Source organism: Diabrotica virgifera, chromosome 10 (assembly GCF_917563875.1).
Source record: "Diabrotica virgifera virgifera chromosome 10, PGI_DIABVI_V3a".
Classification (NCBI taxonomy): Eukaryota; Metazoa; Arthropoda; class Insecta; order Coleoptera; family Chrysomelidae; genus Diabrotica; species Diabrotica virgifera.
This window is the reverse complement of record NC_065452.1, coordinates 14,545,257-14,568,899: the sequence shown is the minus strand read 5'-3', so window position 1 is coordinate 14,568,899 and position 23,643 is coordinate 14,545,257. Positions and strand designations below refer to the sequence as shown.

The window sequence follows — 23,643 nt, the reverse complement described above, 5'->3', positions numbered from 1 at the left end:
GAAAACCAAAACAATAGTAATCAGTAAAGAACCAATCAGATGCAAAATAGAAATTGATGGTATCAGTATTGAACAAGTAATGGAAGTAAAATATTTTGGAATTACATTGTCAAGTTACGGAGACCTAGACAAAGAAGTGAGAAATCAAGTACAAAAAGCAAATAGATTGGCAGGATGCCTTAATATAACACTATATGGCGAAACAGACATATTAACACTGAGATGAAGTCAAGAATTTATAAAGCCAGTGTAAGACCAATAATGACATATGCATCAGAAACAAGACCCGATACAGCCACAACACAAAGACTACTGGAAACGGCAGAGATGAGAATACTGAGAAGAATTACAGGAAATACACTGAGAGATCGAAAGAGGAGCGAAGATATTAGAAGACAATGTAACGTACAGTGTATAAACGAATGGACACTAAATAGAAAAAAAGAATGGAACAACCACATAACCAGAATGCGGGAGACACATGTGATCAAAATAGCACGAGATAAATCACCAATCGGTAGAAGAAGTATCGGCCGACCGCGCAAAATATGGAGTAACAACCTTATAAAGAAGAAGAAGAAGAAGAAGCATTAATGACAGCTTCTAGACGACGAGGTATACTTTTATCGATGTTATCCCATTCTTGTAATAACAACTCTCGTAGCTCCTGGGCAGTTCTTGGAGCGGGTGTATGAATTCGAATACTTCGGCCCAGCTCATCCCAGACATGTTCGATAGGATTCATTTCTGGACTGAATGGTGGCCAATCATACCGCCTAATTCCTACTTTGTTAAAATATTCTCTGACAACTCGGGGAGTGTGGAGTCTAGCATTATCTTGCATGAAAACGCCATGTTTACCCATACTAGTCATGAACCGCATAACATGATTATCTAAAACTTCTGTAATGTATCTGTGAACCGTAAGGAAGCCATTTTGAATGAAGACTAACTCTGTGCGTGCTTGTGAAATAATTCCTGTCCAGGCCATAACCGACCCACCGCTAAATGAGAGTCGTTCATCAATACACAGCCGCAGGATATCTTTCTCTAGATCTTCCTCATACTCGACGACATCCGTGTAACCCATTGAGACAAAATCGCGACTTAGCTGAAAACAGTACGTTGCTCCAATTTACATTATTCCAATGCAGTTGAGTCGGGACAAAATTTAATCTTGCTCTCCGATGCCGCCGTTGTAATATCGAGTCTATAGCCATCTTTCTGCAAGATAATCCAGTAGCTCGACGCCTGTTTCTAATAGTCCATTCACTAACACTAACATTTCTCACCTCTACAAGTTGATTTCACAAGAAAACTGCAGAAGTTCTTCTATTCCGCAAACTTGCAGACACCAAAAACCGAACATCTCTTTGGGTAGTGATTCAGTTTCGCCTGGATCCTGGTCTTCTGGTTATTAGACCAGTCTCCTTATAGCGCTGGTAAATATTCTGAACTACAAATAGACTCCTTCTAACAATTCTTGCAGTTTCACGTTGTCCGCAGTCATTTTGTATGAATGCTACAATTCTTGCTGCAGTAACAGGATCTAAAGGCATTATGATTCGTTATATATAACTTTTATTCTGTATAAAATGATGAGTGTTCGTTGGAAAATTAAGTAACGAAACTACTGAAGGAAATGCACAAATTTATTGAGATGTTAACAGTTAGAGATACAAAACGATACTGAATTCCAAATTAATGAATACAAAATTTCTTAAAACCTCTCACAGTCCTGGCACATATCATTGACACCTCGAAATCATCAGCGTGGGTGTTTCTAATCTCCGCTGTAGTCTAGATATGGGAATAAAAACGCACACAGTGGCGTGCTCGCCATAACACCTCCCTTCTGAAGACCGAAGCTGGGGTGTCCAAGAAGGGCTTCTTTTGCAGCTTCGAAGTTTTGGCTTGTAGTGTAGAGCCTCTCTGGACATGCTCCGCACAGGGCAGGTAGGGCCACATGAAACAAAGAAACCAACGGCCAATAACTCATTCTACTTTTGTTGTTATGATGAAGCTGTAGATGAAGTGCACCACAAGGTTATCGAATTATATATTGCAGTTATTACTGATTAAATTCCTTTATAATATGGATAATGATAGTTCATATCTAACTACTTGCCGTGTTACATTTCAACTTCGTTTAGTTAATCGCATCATAAAATGGTTTTACATTAAAATGAAATTTGCGAATAACCTCGTTATCCAACTTAAATGTTAGACTTTTATTGGTTTCATTGACTTCAAGAATGAATAACATACGGTCCTGTATTTAATACCGATTTGGTGTATTTAGAATTTTACCAGTTAAAATAAAGCTTGCGCAAATTTCGTTGGATTAATTATAACAGTGAGCATTTTTTTTTGTTTATCAAAAAAGAAAAGGTGTACAGGTATTAAAATTTTCCAGGCAGTGGTGTTGTTTAATTTTAACTATTTTTCAAAATCTGAGTCACCAATACCAGAAGAACTATCATTTATAATTTCAAAACAATTTCTTGTTATTCTCATTATAAAGATACAAAACATTTCTATCATTAATGTCTTGTTGTAATTATTAATGTATTAATGTAATTAAAGACTTGCTCGTTAAAATATAAAAAAATTATTTAAAACCATGTTAGCTTTAACCTTCAGAAATTCGGCAAATTGCTTTCCTTTTCGAGAGATATGGCATATTTATGGTTTATGGACGCACTTGACAGAGCGTCTGCCTGTTTGTTTGTTTTAACCGAAGGCGAAATATGATGCATATCCTTTATTTTTGTTTGTAATATTTTATCCAGATGGTCTAATTTTAGTTTACGAGATTCAATTTTTTCAGTGAACTTGATAATATTACTTGGGACTTGATTGTCGTGTATAATATCATTTGGACTAAATATATTATGTTCTCGATCAGATAAAAATAATGTGATTTCCTTTAATCTGTTTTTTAAAATAAAAGGTAAAATTGGCAATTCTGGGTCACATTTTGTACAAATCAAATAAACAGAAACTATAAAATAATGTAATTTTGAAAAGGACCCATTAAAAACATTTATAAGCTTGATAGCTTTCTCACAATTAATATAATTATTAAAAGTACTGACTAAAATTGTTGGCATAGTTGCTGTTACGTTACTAATTGCCATTGTATTAACCAAAAATAAATTAAACAAATAAAAAAAATGCAAATACTAGATATGATATCTTAAAAGTTTGAAAATAGCGAAACAAAGTAAATAAAAAAAAAATGAAAACAAATACAAAATGAATATAATTCGACTAACCTCAAGTACTTCCGTGAGAACGTGGCTTTACACCGGAACGGATGGAAAATGTTGCAGCTTCCCAGATCTAGTCGCTTTACACTGGAGCGGATAGAGAACGGGTGAAGAACGTTGCAATTTCCCATATCAAGTGGCCTTACACTGGAACGGGCAGAAAACGGGTGTGAGCACGTTTTGTACATTCCAGATCAAGTGGCCTTACACTGGAACTGGTCGAAGTTCTAAACTGTATGTAGTCGGTATGGTAGCCGGGATGTTGTTGCTTCTTCTGTGGAAATGCTTCACCGTTTACAGGGTCGAGTGGCTTTTCACTGAAGTTGGTGGTTGAGAAGATTTCACGAAGTTGCTAGTTGCGCCTCCCCAGAACTTCCGAATTGCTTTGTGGCTTTACACAACAAGTGGCCTTACACTTGGAATTCTTCAAAGTTGCTTACGGGTTCCTTCAGTTTTCCTTCCTGGTGGCCTTACACTCGGAACTCAACTAAGTCACTAATTCTCCAATTTCCCAATTAACGATTAAAATCGATTAAAAAAGGCATTGCTTTTTCTAATTGGAAAATCCTACTGACTGCGCCACTTTTATTCTGTATAAAATGATGAGTGTTCGTTGGAAAATTAAGTAACGAAACTACTGAAGGAAATGCACAAATTTATTGAGATGTTAACAGTTAGAGATACAAAACGATACTGAATTCCAAATTAATGAATACAAAATTTCTTAAAACCTCTCACAAAACAAATAACACTTAATTGGAAAAATTGGCAGTTAACTGTAAAGGTTCCACTAGAGTGAATGCAGATTTTTCATAAAAAAGTCGTAAACGTCGTAAATACGGCGACAGTACGAGACTGAACTGACAGATAATGACGGATAACAACAAATGATACATCGTTTCTCTTCTTCTTCTTAAAGTTCCATCTCCTAGCGGAGGTTGGATATCATAATGGCTGTGGTCACTTTGTTGGCTGCTGCTCTGAACAGTTGTAATGAACTACAGTTAAACCATTCTCTAAGGTTCCTCAGCCAGGAGATGCGTCTTCTTCCTATGCTTCTTTTTCCTTGGATCCTTCCTTGCATAATAACTCTCAGCAGCTCATATTTCTCTCCTCTGGTAATGTGACCCAAATATTCCAGTTTTCTTGTTTTTATACTGTTCATCATTTCTAACTCCTTATTTAAACGTCGTAGCACTTCAACATTGGTAATCCTTTGAACCCACTGAATTTTCAACATTCTTCTGTAACACCACATTTCGAACGCTACTATTTTTCTTATATGTTGTCTTTTCAATGTCCAAGCTTCTATTCCGTATAGTAATATAGAAAATATGTAGCATCTTAGAGCCCTCAATCTGAGAGGCAACTGAAGGTCTTTGTTTGTAAGCAGTGTCTTCATTTTTATAAATGCTTGCCTTGCAGTTTCAATTCGGACTTTAATTTCTTTGCTTTGGTCATTTTTGTCATCAACCCAGGTTCCCAGATATTTGTATGTCTTTACTTTTTCTATTTGGGTTTACATCGTTTCTCGGAAAGCAATATATCAGCGCCTACTGAGAAACCGATACAACCGTAAACAAGTTACTACCTCAAAAAACAAAATTTAAATGTGACCTAAATTTTTTGCACGCCAGTGTATAAGAATAGATCTGTAACAGCTTTTATTATGTTTTAGTACCATTCAAGGACGAATAGATCAAGTTAACCAAGTGCTGTTTTTGGAAAGAGAAACGGTAAACCAAGCGCGTTACAGTGCGTTAGATAGATGGGCCAATCAACTGAATACTCTTCATGCATCAATCATGAACAGAATGGCATAGTTTAATGTTTGAATAATAATACGATCGTGATAGCGCTTGTTGCGCCTTTGATATGTAACAATAAATGTAGAAATTTTTTTCTGTACATTAAAATTAACACGTTTTGACAGTTTTGAATAAAAAATTAATGTTGTAATTATGTACTCGCACCACATTAAATTTATCATTCTCTCCTATACCTCTCCAACACTAAGAACCTTGTTATCCCATCCCAAGGCCCATCTAAATTAATTAAATTAGGAAAGACCGAACAATTGCAAGAAATAATAATCTCGGGTTGGTCAATGCCCTTATTTTTCGGATCCTTTTAGCCACGTTTTAATAATACGCAGCTAAAACCTGGACTATGAAATACTGGAGACAGAACCAAACAAATACGGGCAATAATCAGCCCTATTCTGTAACTTTTAACAAATCGAATAGAAATGACCAAGTCGAATCGTAATTACCCAAAATCGGAATGTTTGATATCTATCGCGTCATTTTTGTTTTTGGATTGGTATTCTGTAACTCATATCGTAATCGAAATCTCTGACTTCTATTTCACGCGGTTCTGAGGAGGCGGCAACCGCGCATTAACCAGTGTTGTGTGACCTGGGCCCTGATTCTAAATCAAATTTCGACCAAAAACAAGTCGCTTTCAATATGGCGACTGTCGAAATTATTTGACACGGAGATGAATGAATGGCCAAAAGCGAGGTTAGGTTTAGTTTAGATGTGTTTTGTTTATTTCTTGCAAGGAAAACTAAATCAAAAGGTATTATAATATAGCTGGGTTTAATTGAAATTTGCTTGTTTTGAGGAATTAGATAGAATAGTATTAAATTAGAAATATAATAATTGAGAATGTCCACAACATGAATCATCAACTCAATGAAAGATGTGAGGTAATAATCTGGGAAAATTAGTAAAAAACAAGGAAAATTAATTACCAGCTATTTTATTGCTGGACATGCTGAAATCAAATCTTAAGATTTCCTATATTAGTAATATAGCTGTGCAAAGTCCACAGAAAGTGTGCTATTTTGTTTATAAACAAATTAGCGCTCCGAAATCTTTTTTTTTATTATTGCTCTATAACTCCGAAAATTTTAACTTTAAACCAATACACTCACATAAAAATTGACAGTAATTTAATTCTGCACATTGATAATTTATTCCAATTTCCTTCGACGGAAATTTTCTTCGGAAAATTCGGGTTTTCCAAACAAAATCTTTAATTTTCAACTAAAATTTGAGGGAAGTAATTATTTATCAATAATTAAATAATTTGGTGACAGTGACATAAATCTTTTTTGTTATGAGTGTCTTGAAGATATGAAAATTTGTATGTACAAAGAGGACCGGAATTAAAAGGTATCTAATGGTTCAAAGATTAAAATCCTGTTGTTTATAACTCTGTCGCAAATGCCGGTCAAATTTGACCGGTTATACCTGGAATCACTCGTCGCAATTCAATTTGTTTTTCTTCGAAAAGGACACAGAAGCCGTGCTCTTTTCAACAGCGTTAACTTAATTTAATTTAATCTAATATTTTCTGAGGGGTTCTATTTGTTTATAAGCCAAAAAATTGTTTCTTTATAACATTCCTGAGACCGCTCAAATGGTCCAATTTCAATCCTGTAAGGTACGTTGAATAGGTATAGTGCTTTTTTATATGAAAATCATAGTTATTCTGGTGTATCATAATCTTTCTAGTTATTATTTCGACCGAAATTTTTTAATTAACATTTTAATTATTGCTAAACTATTGGTTAGATTGTCGCCGGTCTCCTGATATACAGAGAGGGGCTAAGTTATGGAATAAATTCATTTTCTCTAAAATGGACGATTTTAGAGAAAAATCCCGAAACAGGTCGATTTTTATTTTTAAATTAAATTTCTTGGCATATATTTCAAACTAGTGACGTCATCCATCCGAGCGTGATGACGTAATTATTTTTTAAATAGGAATATGGGTTCGTGTTGTAGCTCATTTACAAAGGCGTTCAATTCTCTATTCAGTATTATAAACATTAATATCAATATTTATACAGGGAGGCCAAAAAAAATTTTGAATTAAATTAATTGACGCAAGAAGAAGAATGCATGTAATTTATTTAACTCAAAATACATTCTATTGCTGTCAGAAAATAGAAAAAAATGTTTATTTTGCAAATAAACATTGCTTTTAGCTTAAATTAAAAGTTCAAACTGCCAATAGGTAGGAGGGAGGCTGTTTATGATTTAATTTAAGCGAAAAGAAATGTTTATTGGTGAAATAAACCTTTTTTTCTATTTTCTGACAGCAGTACAATGTATTTTGAGTTAAATAAATTACATACATTCTTCTTTTTGCGCCAATTAATTTAATTCAAAATTTTTTTTGGCAACCCTGTATAAATACCTAATGATATTAATGTTTATATTACTGAATAGAGAATTAAACGCCCTTTCAAATGGCCTACCACACGACCCCTATTCCCATTAACAAAATTATCGATTACGTCATCACGCTCAGATGGATGACGTCACTAGTATGAAATATATGCCAAAAATTGTAATTGAAAAATAAAAATCGACCTCTTTCGGGATTTTGCTCCAAAATCGTCCGTTTTAAAGAAATGAATTTATTCCATAATTTAGCCCCTCTGTATAATCTACTATAATAAATCTTTCATGTCTTCAATTATTTAATTATTGGTAAATAATTATTTACTTCCCTAAAATTTTAATTGAAAATGGCAGATTTTTTGGAAAAACTCGGATTTTCTGAGTAAAATTTTTGTTGAAGGAAATCGGAAAAAAAAATAACTTTGTGCAGAACTAAATTACGGTGAATTTTTATTTGAGTGTTTTTGGCTCAAAGGAAAAATTATAGGAGTTACAGACCACTAATTGAAAAAAAAAAAAGAAGATTTAGGAGTGCTAATTTGTTTATAAATAAAATAACACACTTTCTGCGGACTTGTCATACCCCTTATTACTAATATATGCAATCTTAAGATTCGATTTTAGCAATAAAATAGCTGGTAAATAATTTTTCCCAAAAATGGTATTTTTTCGATAATTTTCCCAGACTATCAACAAAATCCAAGAAACCGAAGCGCCAACCCAAATTCTGAGCAGTCTCAACATGACAAAGTTAATATCCTTAGTTGCTGTCATGGCGGTGTCGAAATGAAATTGCGACTGTCGAAATGAATTAGAATCAGGCCCCAAATATGCCACCGTTGCCATATCCTCAATGTTTTCATACTTTCTTCATACTATCCTCAAGTTTTGAAAAGTAAATAAAATATTAGTGTAAATACTGGATGCAAAAAGCTCAAAAGAGAATAAATGGTTTTAAATTAGAGTTAATTAAAATTGATATAAAAAAGAAGATAAACTGATAAATAAAAAGATAAGTGAAAGTGAATATAAGAAGTATAAATGCTTTTAACGCTCGGTTTTATAATCAGTTAAAGTGGACTTTAAATTTTAAGTTGGTACCTTTATCAATGCAATTCATACGGGTAAATGTCAACTTTAAAGTGAACTTTAGTTAATGTTCACTTTAAGTTGATTATGAAACCGGGCGTTTTAAATCAAAGATATTTAAGTTGATGTTATTAGGTTTGTTTCAACATGAACTTTTGGACGGTCCAGAAACCGTCACGAAACTACTTGTACCGTTTGTTGTGCGCATGCTCGTAATTGTGTCGCCCAGTTATCGTCCGATGACGGTAATTTGGAAACTGATGTTGGAACGGTTACCTGACTCATAACTGATTTATCTGTCAATATGTATATTGTTGTTGGTATATCCAATGATAAAAACCAAAGACGTATGCCGTAGATATATTAATTATTATGTGACACATGACAGAAGCTCGAAACAAATGACAATCAATGAAAAACTTATGAAAAAAAAATGATTACTGAAATGGTCATCACGAAACTGTCACTACAAGATCACAATTCTTGTTGGAACAGTGGGAAGGACGATCCGATGACGATCATAATTTTGTTGGAACGGATTTTGTTTAAATAAATTATTTAAAATTGATATTACTAATAATATGCAATCTTTAAGATTCGACTCCAGCTGAAATAACTGCTAAACAACTTTTCCCAAAAATGGCAACTTTTCTATAATTTGTTCAGACTATGAGCGTTGACTGATAAATATACAAGTAGGTATACTAGTATAATATACAAATATATATATTTATCAATCAACGCATAAGAAGTCTATTGTATGCTATTCTCGTAAATTATACCATTGATTGAAATTGTACAAGAAATAAAAGCAAAAACAGTATGGCAACACTGCGAGTGGCAAACATTCAGATGTCACATAGCAAATAAATAAGGTTAGGTCCTACAACATGTCTAAATTAAATATATAATTATCTAAACAAATAAAACCACAGACTAAAAATGAAGCAGCTAAAAAAAGGTAGAAATACTATAAATAATTATAAATAAGTAGTAATCAATTATTTTTATATATAAAATATAAACGCCAAAACAAAACAAAATGCGCTTGCGTCAACCACAATTCCGATAATCGAAATCTCACCTCGACAGGGTAAATGCTGTCGAAGTGATTTCTATTCACTATTACGATTGTAGAGATTCCGAAGTAGTTATGGAATACGGATTTGGACTATTTCTATTCGACTTAGCCACTTCTATTCGATTTTACTGACTTCTATCATCGAAATGAGTTACAGAATAGGCTTGAATAGGATACTTACCAACGATTACAACCAGTAAACATAGAAGCCTTAGGCCGTCCGCACATGGAGCGACGCTCGAAGTAATCGACTCGATTCCAATCGCGTAGATCTCTCCCCGTCACTGAAGTTCCTTCGTTGTGGCATTGAGTTCCGTACACGGAGCGTTTAGGATTGCAAATCTCCTCGTCTTGTACGACTCTCATTCCGTGCGATCTGAAGCGAACGAGAAAGTTCGAGTGAGACGTACGTTTACAGTCATTATTTTATTTGTTTGCTTCGTTTTTGTTGATTTTTGCCCTAAATTAAATTTTAGTCTTTTTAAAGATCGGTGAATGTTATGTTCGTTGATTGTAGTACTATTAACTTTGTGGAAATATATTGTTTGTAATGTAAAATTCTGAAAACATTGAACTTCTGTTTCTAGGTGTTTATTATAAAATTAGTTGAGGAAATAGAAAAATATCCTCAACTGTATAAAAATGTAATAATACCGTACTCCTCACATACCGAAATAGTCGTTTTGGTTACTATATAAAAAATGCGTTAATTTATAAAAACAGAATCGACTAGTGTGCGGAGGGCAATCGCTTGTGACGCAGGGTTCGTACAAGACGTGCGAACTTTGAGACGTGTCTTCGATCGACCCATGTGCGGACGGTCTTATTGTTAGTGCTAGTCCAGGGTAATAAGGTTTTTTCCATGACACTTAAACAGCCAGGGTACTGAAGCGTTTTTTCGACAGGTAATACCTATAAGAGCAAATTGTAACTATTTCCTGCGTAGGATCTGGCGGCCATTTTTATTTATAAACAATTAAGTGTCAAAAAATGACATTTTTCACTTTTTTTCAAATCAATGGAAAACAGGGAAACTTATGGTTTTTTTGGTACAAATATCTTCGAGATGGAAAAAGCTTTAAACTGCTTTAAGCTTTAACTTTGTAAAAATTAGTGTACAGTTCTGAAATTTTTGTCAAATAAGGGTTCTTTGGTGCTTAATATGTGATAAAAATTTCAAAGCGATTCATTCAATTGTTTAAATTTTATTCAAATGTTTATCCCAGAGAGCATTTTTTTGCAATAACATAAGTCAGAAAAAATGACGTTAGAACCATTCCACAGGTGTCAAATGAAAGAGCATGAGCTATATTTTTAACTTGGTTTAAAAAAAGTGAATAAAAAATGCATTTTAATGGAACCAAATTATAGGGGGTGGCAACTTTTCAAATTGACACCCTATATATGTAGTATTATTACACCTAAGAAGTTTGACCTATTTAAAAGGTTTAATTTTAGAAAAATTTGAGTTTAGGGATAAATTCGTTTTTTGCACTTTTATTAACTTTTTCTTCAAAATATCCTAAAATACTGGAGATACTAAAAAAATTATACAGTAGTAAATTGTAGATAGCTTTTTTAATAACTAAAATTTTCCTTTACACAGATTTTCCCTGCAGTGAATATTTAGCGAGATATAGCTGTTTAAATCCTCTATTTACGAGCAAGCACCCCCTTATTCAAGCCCTTTAAACTCACCCCACTTAAAAACTAAGGGATATTACGGAATTCATTACATATTCTTATAGCATTACATATTCTGATGGCTCTTCAAAAAACCCTACAAAATCATTTCGGAAAAAACTTTTTATCGCTAAAAATGAAGGAGCTATACATACAGGGTGATTGATTAGTAGGGTAAAGCTCAATAGCTCCGCTATAGTAATAGATAGCAATAAAAGTTAATAATAAAAATTTTAGCCACCTTTGAGCTTCACATTACAAAATTAGTTAGAATGTTACAGGGTGTTCGATAACACAGTGGCAGACCTAACTTATGATTTTTTAAATGGAATACCCTATATTTTATTTTATATTCGAAATTCTGTTAACTTCTCCATCACAAAAATATAAAGGTTTGTTATGTTATACAGGGTATTTACAAAGTTATAACCAATTTTGTATGAAAATCGTAACAAGTTCAACTCCCTGTATAAATAAAAATAAGCACAACAGCAATGGTTTATTAATGCCATATTTTTTTATTTATTGTCAAAACTTTTAAGAATTATTGATATTGCTAATTTTCTTTATATTAAATACAGGGTGAGTCAAAACGCAAGTACATTATTTTCTCAGTAATATTAAATGGAACACCCTGTATTTTATATCATTATTGAAAAGTAACATTAACGTACTTTAATTTTTATATAACATTCCCTATGCAAAAAATTTATTAGTTTTCGAGATATTTTCATTTTTCAGAGTAAATTATTTTAGGTGTTTAAATTTATCTAAATTTTAAGTAAGCCATGACTGAATTGACAATTGAAGATTATCGATTATCAATCCGGTAATCAATGTAACACTGTAGCAAATAAAGAAATAAAAATAATTTATTAGTAATACATTTTACAAACAAAAACACAACCACTACATGCAACATTTTTGAAACAATTAAAAACTATCTTTTTATGTAAATGCAACAAATAAACAAAGAAAATTAGTAATAAATTTTACAAAAAACACACAAACACAAAATACAATATTTTGTGAAGACAATTAAACACTACTTTTGTATGTAAATGTAACAAGGTAACAAATAAAGAACGAAACATAATTTATCAGTAATACATTTTGCAAAAAACATGTTTGAAAAATTTAGAAGCTACTTTTAATAAAATATTTTTAATAATTAATTACATAAGGTGTTCAAAATTATCATTACATTACATTTATGTACGCCTAAAAACGATCATTGAATGAGCTACTTACTCTACGGAGCATTTGTAAATTAACACATCGAAATACACTTTGTATTCTATTTTTCATCTCATCCCTTGTTGTTGGAGGTATTTTATAAACTTCATTATTAACGTAACCCCAAAAAAATCGGTCCAGTTTATTTAATTCTGGTGATTTGGGTGGCCACGCTACTGGTCCATTGAAAAATGAAAATATCTCGAAAACTAACAAATTTAGACATAGGGAATGTTATCTAAAAATTTAAGTACGGTAATGGTACTTTTCAATAGTGATATAAAATACAGGGTGTTCCATTTAAAATTACATACTGAGAAAATAATGTACTTGCGTTTTGACTCACCCTGTATTTGATATAAAGAAAATTAGCAATATACCATTCTTGAAAATTTTGACAACACTTTAAAAATATGGCATTAATAAACAATTGTTGTTTTGCTAATTTTTATTTATACAGGGAGTTGAACTTGTTACGATTTTCATATAAAATTGGTTATAATTTTGTAAATACCCTGTATAACATAACAAACCTTTATATTTTTGTGATGGAGAAGTTAACAGGATTTCGAATTTAAAATAAAATATAGGGTGTTCCATTTAAAAAAACATAAGTTTGGTCTGCCACTGTGTTATCGAACACCCTGTAACATTCTAACTAATTTTGTAATGTGAAGCTCAAAGGTGGCTAAAATTTTTGTTATTAACTTTTATTGCTATCTATTACTATAGCGGAGCTATTGAGCTTTACCCTACTAATCAATCACCCTGTATATTTATAAAACGAGTTTTTTTTTTCAAACATTTGAATAGTCAGAAAATTCGAGAGAAGACGAAGATGAAGTCGATCTCAATGAAGATGACCAAAAAACGTTTTACATTTGCATTTTTATTTGTAAATTCGTATTTTTGTGTTACCTAAAACGATCATTATTTAACCAAACAAAACCAAATTTTATCAATATTAAAGTTTACAATGTTTTTGTATAATTTTTAACAATAAGGGGTAGTTTACACCCCTAACAATTATCAACGCCCTTGAGCATGATATAGAATATGAAGTACAGAAGAGTGAGAGTACTAATCACAAATTTTTATGCAGACGGTCGTACGAGCGTTTGTCGTGACGACCAAAGTCGTAAAGTATGAAATAGGCCTTATACTCAATTTTTGACAACAAGTACGACAATGACACCAGAAACATCGCAAGCTCATTGATGATAAAATTAAAGAATTTTAAGTTTAATCTCAATGAATTTAATTCAAAAAATTTTTGTGGACACCCTGTATAAATAATTATTTTAATGTTTATATTATCGAGTAGAGAATTGAATAGCCTTTCAAATGAGCTATCACACGCTCCCTATTCTTATTTAAAAAAATCGTCGATTACGTCATCAAGCTCAGATGGATGACGTCACTAGTATAATAATATGTATGCCAAGAAGTCATAATTTAAAAATAAAAATCGACTTATTTCTGGATTTCTTTCCAAAATCGTCCATTTACGAGAAAATAAATTTATTCCAACCTTTAAGTGCTCACTGTATAAATAAAGAAAGCAAACATAATTAGTTTTAATTTTAGCTTACCCTATAACCTATATTATATAATCTTTTGACAAAGGGGGCGCAAAGATGAGTCTTGCACCCCGGCGCAGTCTATGCTTAAGACGGCCCTGTTTTAAATATCAATTAACTTTTCATTATAAATTTAGGAAACATTACAAAAATAGAAACAATTTATTAAAAAACTGGACATTCGCATCCGTATTTGCGAATGTCGGTAGCAGATATATTCGCATTCGTATTCGCGAATGTTCAAAAAATGACATTCGTTACATAACTATAGTATAAACTTCATCTCATACCAGAGGACAAACCGGCACAATGCACAATCGCGTCTTACCCTTTATCGAGACCGAATTATAGCAGGTAGGTACTATTATTTGCGCAATCGTGCCCTGTCGGGAGACGTGAATATGTAGCTAAACTCAACCCAAATCCGACACCTGAGAGGGTATAAGGAAGAGGAGGAAGAAAGAAAGATAAATAATTTGTTACAAACGATGAAAAATATTAAAAATATCTTTTTTACTACATCAAGTTAAGTGAAGTAGTTTTTGGTTGTAGTGGAAAATAATGAAAGAAAGTATAGCTAGTATTACAAAACATGACGTTGCAAGTGCCAGAAATGTAAAATAAAAGAAGATCGAATTTATTTAAGAAAGACAGCATTCAAAAGATGTAGATAATATAATAGCCAAAAGAGAAATACACAAATGCAATGTTCAACGCGACCTAACCTCGAAACTGATTGAGTTTAATATTAATTATTCTTAAATCATATTTAGGTACCTATCTTAGTTTAAAAAAGTTATAAGTCCGATGTGCCAATTGTACACATATTTAATTTGTTCATATGCGCGTATTCTTTTTCTTGATAAACGTCTAAATACTTTCAGTAAGTCTTAATCAAGTTACTGAAAGTACTTAAACTGTTACCAAGAGAAAGAATGCGTACATACAGTGAGCATGTTTGAGTTGGAATAAATTTATTTTGTCGAGAATGGGCGACTCTGGAGATAAATCTCGAATCAGGTCGATTTTTATTTTTAAATTATAATTTTTTGGCATATATATCATACTAGTGACGTCATCCATCTGAGCGTGATGAGAATAGGGCTCATGTGATAGGTATAGGTGATTTAATTCTCTATTCACTAATATAAACATTAACATAATTATTTATAGAGGGTGCCTAAAACAATTTTTTTTAGTTAAATTAATTGAGACACAAAGAAGAATGTATGTAATTTATTTAATGCAAAATACATTTTGCTGCTGTCAGAAAACAGAAAAAAATGTTAATTTGAAAAGTAAACATTGCTTTTCGCTTAAATTAAATGTTCAAACTGCTAAGAGGCAGGTGGGTGGCAGCTTTATATTAAATTTAAGCGAAAAACAATATTTATTTATCAAATAAACATTTTTTCCTGTTTTCGGACAACAGTAAAATGTATTTCGAATTAAATAAATTATATACATTCTTCTTTTTGTCTCAATTAATTTAATTCAAAAAATTTTTTTGGGCGCCCTGTATAAATAATTATGTTAATATAAAAATGTATACCATTTTTATTCTTAGTCTTATTCTTATTCTTTTTCTTATTTGTCTTCACTGCAGCATCCATTTGGCTTGCAAATTGTAGAAGCCTTGGAGGTGTCGCCAGGGAAATGTACCAATAAGTTTTCAATTTAAAAATCTTTTAGTAATGTTTTTAATATTTTCAATATTAATAATTTTGCTATTAAGATTGAAAACTAACTTCATCGTTCATCTTAATTATGTTAATGTTTATATTAGTGAATAGAGAATTGAATAACCTTTCGAATGAGCTTTGGATGCATGACGTCACTAATAGTATGATATATATGCCAAAAAATTATAATTTAAAAATAAAAATCGATGATTCGAGATTTATCTCCAGAGTCGCCCATTCTCGAGAAAATGAATTTATTCCAACTCAAACGTCCTCACTGTATGTAGAAGTCAAAACATGTTTATGGTGTACAATTATTTATTGTACGTTATCACATCTGGGTTTTAAACCTACAGAAGCCTTTCCGAACATGTTATGTAGAGCGCTTGGTTTAAACAGGGTGCCAGTCATGAACTGAGCTCTACATGTTCAAGCACCCCGTTCGATTTTTATCGGTAAAAACGAAATTTCAAAGCAAAAAACCCAAAAAAACGCGAAGGCTACAGCAACTGAATTTCTGGGAGTAAGCATAAAATTAATGACGCATACTGTAATTAAACAGTTGAGATACCTTTTTGTCGGCTACTATTGGATGTACCAGTAAGTACCAATTGGTGCATACCGTAATATTATACCTAGTGTTTAAATGGAATATTTTTTAAGTAAAGGCTACATAAAAAATATGTTAGTAAGTAATTATAAAATCCCTGACTCATTCCCTTACTCACAGGTCACGTTGTACCATTCGTACTGCAAAAGAAACAAAATAATATTAATTTTAAACAAACTGGAACATGAAGTAAAAACCACTTCTATGTAAAAGGTATATTTACTAAAAATTCTTAGAAAATTTTTAGTAAATATACCTTTTACATAGAAGTGGTTTTTACTTCATGTTCCAGTTTGTTTAACTATAAGGTATACAGCCAACCCAGGGAACTACCCCTTTTTAGAATATTAATTTTACTCTATGGGCGCTTAATATATGTTTTAATATAAAAACTTAATGTACACACTAATGTAGAAATGTAGAACGTGTAATGTAGAAATGTAAAAATTTAAAGAAACACCCAATGCAAAAAAGCCAATATCGTCGTGGTAACTGCAATAGGTGGTATGTCGTATGTCAAAACCTTGGAAGTTTTCATGAAGGACAAAAAACCATTTCATACTTTCCCAGTTGCAAAAAGTTCTATGTCAAATATTGGAGCATAAAAATAATGTCAAATATTGGAGCATAAAAATAATCTAAATTGATTAAGTATACCTTAGAATAGAATAGAATAGAAATATGCTTTATTGTCATGAAAAATTGTACAATTTTATCGACAAAGCTTACAAAAAGTCAAGAAAACAAAACAATAACAATTCAATTTACTAAAATTACATAAATCGTCAGTATAAATAAAAAAATAATAATAATGAAGTTAAACAGTTAATCAATTGCAAAATTTAAAAATTTAAATAAATTGAAAATTGCATAGTCTACCTAGTAATTAAGTTTAAAAGTTAAGCTGCTGCATATGACACCCAAATACAGATGAAAAATAACAATAAAAATACTACTTGTGCAAAGGGTACTGTAATTTCTTAGTTATTGATTAAGAAAATCTTCTACTGCATAATATGGTCTTTCGGATAGGTAGGCTTTTGTCAGTTTACGGAATTTGGGGAAAGATGCTGCAGATTTAAGTTGTAGAGGGAGATGGTTGTAAAGTTTTTTTGCGGAATATAATATAGATTTCTTTACTAACTCAGATGACGGGGTCGGTAAATAAACGTCAAAGGTAGAATTTCTCGTGAAGTAGTCATGATTAGGTCTCGGTGGAAAGACATGTAGATGTTTACGAATTAAGCAAACAGTTTGTAAAATATATAAAGATGGAAGGGTTAAAATTGTGTGATCTTTGAAGTAACTTCTACAATGTGTTGTTCTTCTGAGGCCAAACAGATATCTTATTGCTCTTTTTTGTAATTTGAAAATAACATCGAATTGGGCGTACCAGAACCCCATAAAGGAAGACCATAACGAAGATGTAACTCGAACAAAGAAAAATATGTTATTTTGGAAGATGCTAAATTGAGTTCATTCGAAACAGATCTTATAGCATAGCAAGCTGAAGATAGTTTCTTCCTTAACAAATTAATATGGAGGGACAATTTAAGGTTGCTGTCTAAAAAAAATACCAAGAAATTTTACAGAATCAACAGTACTGATCTGGCTGTTATTAAGAGGTAAGGGTTGGAGAGCTCCTTTATAAGATAATGCTACTGTTTTATCTACGTTAAACGAGAGTAAATTAGAGTCAGACCAGGTTTTTATTGCAAGTAGATCAGAAGTTATAGTAGCATGAAGAGTTGCAATATTTGAGTTGCTCCAAGTGATACTGGTATCATCAGCAAAAAGAAAGATTTTTCCATCGATTTTTAAACTAGTGATGTCATTAATAAAGATAAGGAAAAGTAGAGGACCCAATACTGATCCTTGAGGTACCCCACATACAATGTTTTTGAGACTAGAGTCTGTATCATTTGCTCTAACCAATTGTTTCCTATCATCCAAGTAAGATTGGAACCAATTCATAGAAATACCTCGAATTCCGTAGAAATTTAGTTTTTTATCATTTACCTTGTTATAAGCATTGATCGTATAAACATAACTTACCTTTATATTTTGTAAGTATAGTATATTATGATTAGTACTAATGTTTCAACTGTTTTTTTGGCAGCATCTCTGATCACAACTTGACATAAGATTATTTGCAGTGGCCAAATAACATTGTCAAACTATTCGACTTTTTGAAACTCGACTTTATATCGACTTCCTTTTGGTCTGTTGACGTACGACCTTTTCAAGTTTTGTAAATGACTGAATTGATCGATCACTTGTAATAAACCAAAATCCATATGATTTTGACATACGGCCTATTACGGATTATTAGAAATACACAACCACAAATAAAATGGCTAAACACACATTAACTAATTATTAACATTTGCCTACATTTTTTCGTAAAGTTACTCAGATGCTTAACATAGAACTAGTAGCTCAGTAAAATAGGATAGGCCTCATGGAGTTTTATGAAAATTCGATACAAGATCAGTGCAAAAACTGGTTATCCGCCCACATAACAATTTCATGTTCTTAGTAGATTCATAGAACATACTTTTCAGAAAAAGTATACACTGAGAATGTGCGTAATTACCATTGCGAATGTGCTGAGCAGATACTAAGTATATACTACATTACAGTACTTAAACGTTCTATGTAATGTATATACCACAGATTAACCCAACACAGATGCGAAACCCTGGCGATAACTCTGGTACCGAGTGTTGGTAAACTCCTCCCACTTTGAGTTACCAAAAGGGTAGTCGCTTAGTAGCTCGCTTAGTATGTAGGCTTACGCTTATTGTCAGTTCCTGAATAACCTCGACAGTACATGCGCTTATTGTAGTGTTAAATTGACGGGCTGATTATTGGGAATTTTTTCTATTTATCAAGTGTGTTTAAATAGTTTTGTTATATTTTTAAAAATTATTGGATATACGTGTATTTGTGAAGGGTGTTCATCTAAGACGGGTCAAGGAATATCATTTTTTAGATGGCTTATAGTGGCTTATTTTCAGATGTAAAATAGTAAACTTGTTTAAATAGATGTTCAATATTTCTTTATTCTACAGAAATAATGTTCTGTATTATTTTGATGGCTTAGCAGCAATATTTAGATTTAGATTGTACTTTAGCTACCGTTATTTTTTTAATCCTTTTTCGCTTTATCGAACTTGGTACTTTCAAAAGTAATCACTAGACATCGGTTTTTTCAGCACACATATTCTAAAATATAACTGTTATCTTTATATTATACTTACTGAAAAAGTAATTAATGTATTTATTATTAAAGGATAACGTAAACATCATTACGGCTGTTTACCATTTTTCTAGTGATACACGTGCAGGGTTAATCCGACATCTTAAAAAAGTATCTCATTGACAAACTGATGTATATTACAATTATTACTGATGTATTATTATTGATGTATAATATAGCCTTAAATACCTTTATTTTCGTATGTTTTGATACTTCTTTCTTGTTAATAATTATTTTTCCTATTGCGTGGTACAGTCTATTCACTTTATCAATTCTTTTATTGATCTCAGCTCCCTGTCTACCTGTTTCTTCAATGGTTACTCCCAAGTACTCAAATGATTGTACTTACCTGTCTGGCTGGTCTTTTACTAAACTTTAAGATGAGATTTTTCCACTGGCGAAGCGTCCATGTCACCACTGTTACCAGTGGTAACAGTTAAAAATCTTGCAATCAATATATTATGACTGTTATGAAATAATTCCATTTATATTTTTTACCAACAGAAATATTTGTTAAAATAGTACCTACTGTCTATTCGGTTGACTTACAACGGTTGGGGATTAATGAAGAAACAAACGAATCGGCAGGTCGATTGTAAGGGCTCTGTTAGTCTAGGTAACTGGTGGCGCAACTAGTGGCGCAACTAGTGGACCCACCAAATTGTGAGCACGGGCAACTGGTGGCCGAGAATAGCCACCAGCAAAAATAATAAAATGAATTGGAATTGGAAAAATAATCAAATGCAATTGGAAACTTGTTTGTTATCAATTTTACGAAAAAAAGTTATTCTTCATAAAATGCTCTTAATAGTATAAAATATACGATGCAACCATCAGATTCAAATTTTGTGAATTTTATACGAGGTATGTCAAAAAAGATGAATTTCGCTCAAGAGTAAAGTATCCTTATATTAAACAATATCGAAAAATGTTTTATAAAAAGTTGTTCGGAATTAACAGCTATGTTTGAATATGCAATTACATTCTTCTAATTGAAATATTGTGAACTGTAAAGGTACTTTACTCTTGGACGAAATTCATATTTTTTAACATACCTCGTATAGAATTGATAAAAGTTTATATATTATGATTGCATCTTAGATTTTAGACCATATAAAGCTTTTTGTAAAAAATAACTTTTTTCGTAAAATTAATAATAAAATACTTATAGATATTTGTAATAAAATGATGTTGGGTATCCGTAATTTAAAAAAATTGCATTTTTTTTTTCAATTAGAATGATGTAATAAAATTAATGCGTCCCAAAACATAGTTTTTTTAATTCTTAACAACTTTTCATAATAACAATTTTCGATGTTGTGAAATCTAAAGGTACTTTACATACAATTTTTTTTACATACCTCGTATAACATGGACTATGCAGAGTATTTTATAAAGAATTTTTTTTTTGTAAAATTGATAAGAAAAAATTTCCCATATGGTTCCAAGTTACGTAGACATACTGTACCTATATATAAAACCTCAATTTTTTTAAATTTTCCAATTAACGTCACATTCGGATTCAGCATAATTAAAAACAAAATAGAAACATTTTTGATTAAGGTAAAGTGATGAATTCACCGATATTTCTAAAATATAAAAAGAGCTTTTATTGTTTAAACAATGAATAAACAATTAACGGCTAAATCTGCGAGAAGAACTTTTTAATATAGCATATTTATAAATCAACAAAAAAGGTTTTAGAAAAATATACGCTTGTTAATAGAAAATATAGAAGTTAATAGAAAAGAAATACGAAGCACTCGATTACAATACAAATGAACTAGTGGTGGCCGACACCCAGTTGCTCAGTCTAATAGGGTCCATATAACATAATGCCCCGGCTTGGTGGCGCCACCAGACCCGGTTACCCGGCTGGTGGACTGATTCGGCCACCAGATCGACAACAATTTCTGGTGGCGCAACCAGTTGCCGTAGTCTAATAGGTCTCATTTACTTAAATGCCCCGTGAAGTCGTGAGTCACTGGTGGAGCAACTTGGTGGCGTCACCAGTTGCCTAATATAATAGCGGCCTAATATTTTAGGTATACCAGTAACATAAGCGTAGACCTCGGGTGCGTAGAGGGCCAATATCTATTTAATTATAAAATTTTTAGTAATTTTTTGATTAAAATTTAATAAACAAGATAACTTAAGGAAAAATAATAAGATGGATAATAAAATACAATGCACCCTTGTTAGAAATACCTTTCTTAGCAAAAACTTAATACTAAGGAGTAAGACTATGCAAAACACCTGACTAAAATATTTTCCCGAGCGGATGCGAAGAGACTTCCTTGACTAAAAGAACAATTAGGATTTACCCGCAAGTAATATTTTAAATACGAAAAAATATATAGATTAGTGCCGATTCGATATGCGGTCTACCATCCAATATGCGGTCTACCGCAGAGTAGCTAATTCATTATGTGGTCTATCACAGAGTAGTTACTTCGATATGCGGCCACCATTAAATAATGTTAATGCATTCAGTAAATTTTGAATCTACTCGTATATACAGTAGGGTGCAAATGAAAGGAATAAATTCGTTATTTCGTAAACCTATGACATTAGGGAAAATCCCGAAAGAGACCGATTTTTGTTTTTAAATTATGATATTTTGGCATACATATCATACTAGTGTCGTCATCCATCTGGGCGTGATGACGTAATCGATGATTTTTTTAAATGAGAATAGGGGGAATTTGGTGACATCGGCAGAACAAGTTTATGGCTACATAACATAGGATTCAAATTTAAAAAAGAGGATAACAGAAAAGAGCTTTGTGAAAGAAGTTCTTTTGTACACAAGAGAATTGAGTTTCTGAGAAAATATAACAAATTTAAAGAAAAACGGTCAACTTTTGTATATTTAGACGAAACATGGATATTTTCTAAGGGTGCTACCAAGAGAATATGGCAAGATGACAACATAAAATCGATCAAGCATACTAGTGGAGAAGGGAAGCGACATATAATTTTGCACGCGGGAGGGAAGACAGGCTTTATAGAAGGTGCTAATTTAATATTTTCGTCTACATAAAAAAACGGTGACTATCATGACAATATGAACACGGAAATGTTTGTGAAATGGTTGCGTGAAAAACTTCTTCCCGGATTAAGTGAGCTCAGCGTAATTATTTTAGACAATGCGCCTTACCATTCAGAAATACTAAACAAAAGTCCAACAAATTCGTGGAATGTAGATAAAATTAAAGAATGGCTAACAAATGAACGCATATCTATTCCACAGCATATATTAAAGTCTGAGTTGTTACGTTTGGCAAAAGAACATGCAACACCAAAAATCTTTGTGTTGGATCAGGTTATTGAAAGTTACGGGCATCATGTTTTACGTCTTCCACCATACCACTGCCAGTTTAATCCTATCGAATATATATGGGGAACAGCAAAACAATATTATGACAACCATATTGGGCCTAATGGTTATACTGACGAAGCGGTTTGGGAAACTTGGCGAGAAGCACTTTCAATTGCAACTCCAGAAGTATGGCGGAACTGTATATCCAAGTGCGAAAAATTAATTGGGGATTGGTGGATTCGTGAAAATAAAATTAACGAAATAAGCCCAATCATAATAACAATTAACGGTGACGACAGCGATGACGATGACAGCGATGGCGATGCTAGTGTGAACAATATCGACTAAATCATTTTAGTAAAAAAAATTGGTACGTATGTTGACTTAATAATATTTAGCAGTTTACTTAAATAGGTATTTGATGTTTACATAATGCCCTTGTAATATAGTTAGGACAACCTATATAAATTAAGTTGTAAATATCTTTATCAAAATATAATGTAGTGTATTAGCCAGACCCGAAGACAATGACTCTTGACCGTGAATTAATACGTGAGCTTTACATATTATGTCGTGTATAAAAATGCAGCGTAGGTAAATTCAAGAGTTGTTATAATTAGATACTTAATA

At 32.1% G+C, this 23,643-nt stretch overlaps 2 protein-coding genes across 3 annotated transcripts in view; both read left to right on the top strand.

The window, feature by feature from the left end:
• Nucleotides 1-5,234, top strand: part of LOC126878662 (COP9 signalosome complex subunit 2) — a 110,336-nt gene extending 105,102 nt beyond the window's left edge. For both annotated transcript variants that reach the window (XM_050641503.1, XM_050641502.1), the window contains exon 8: nt 4,951-5,234. In XM_050641503.1, the coding sequence (XP_050497460.1) occupies nt 4,951-5,095 (145 nt within the window). In that variant the 3' untranslated portion in view covers nt 5,096-5,234. The remainder of the gene's footprint in view (nt 1-4,950) is intronic.
• Nucleotides 5,235-22,758: 17,524 nt separating this feature from the next.
• LOC126878599 (uncharacterized) lies at nt 22,759-23,361 on the top strand. Its single transcript, XM_050641408.1, has one exon. The coding sequence runs from the start codon at nt 22,759-22,761 to the stop codon at nt 23,359-23,361; it is 603 nt and encodes a 200-aa protein (XP_050497365.1).
• The last annotated feature ends 282 nt before the right edge of the window (nt 23,362-23,643 follow it).

What these genes read in the sequence shown, in the direction of transcription:
- LOC126878599 (XM_050641408.1), top strand. Translation starts at nt 22,759, where the DNA reads ATGAACACGGAAATGTTTGTGAAATGGTTGCGTGAAAAACTTCTTCCC.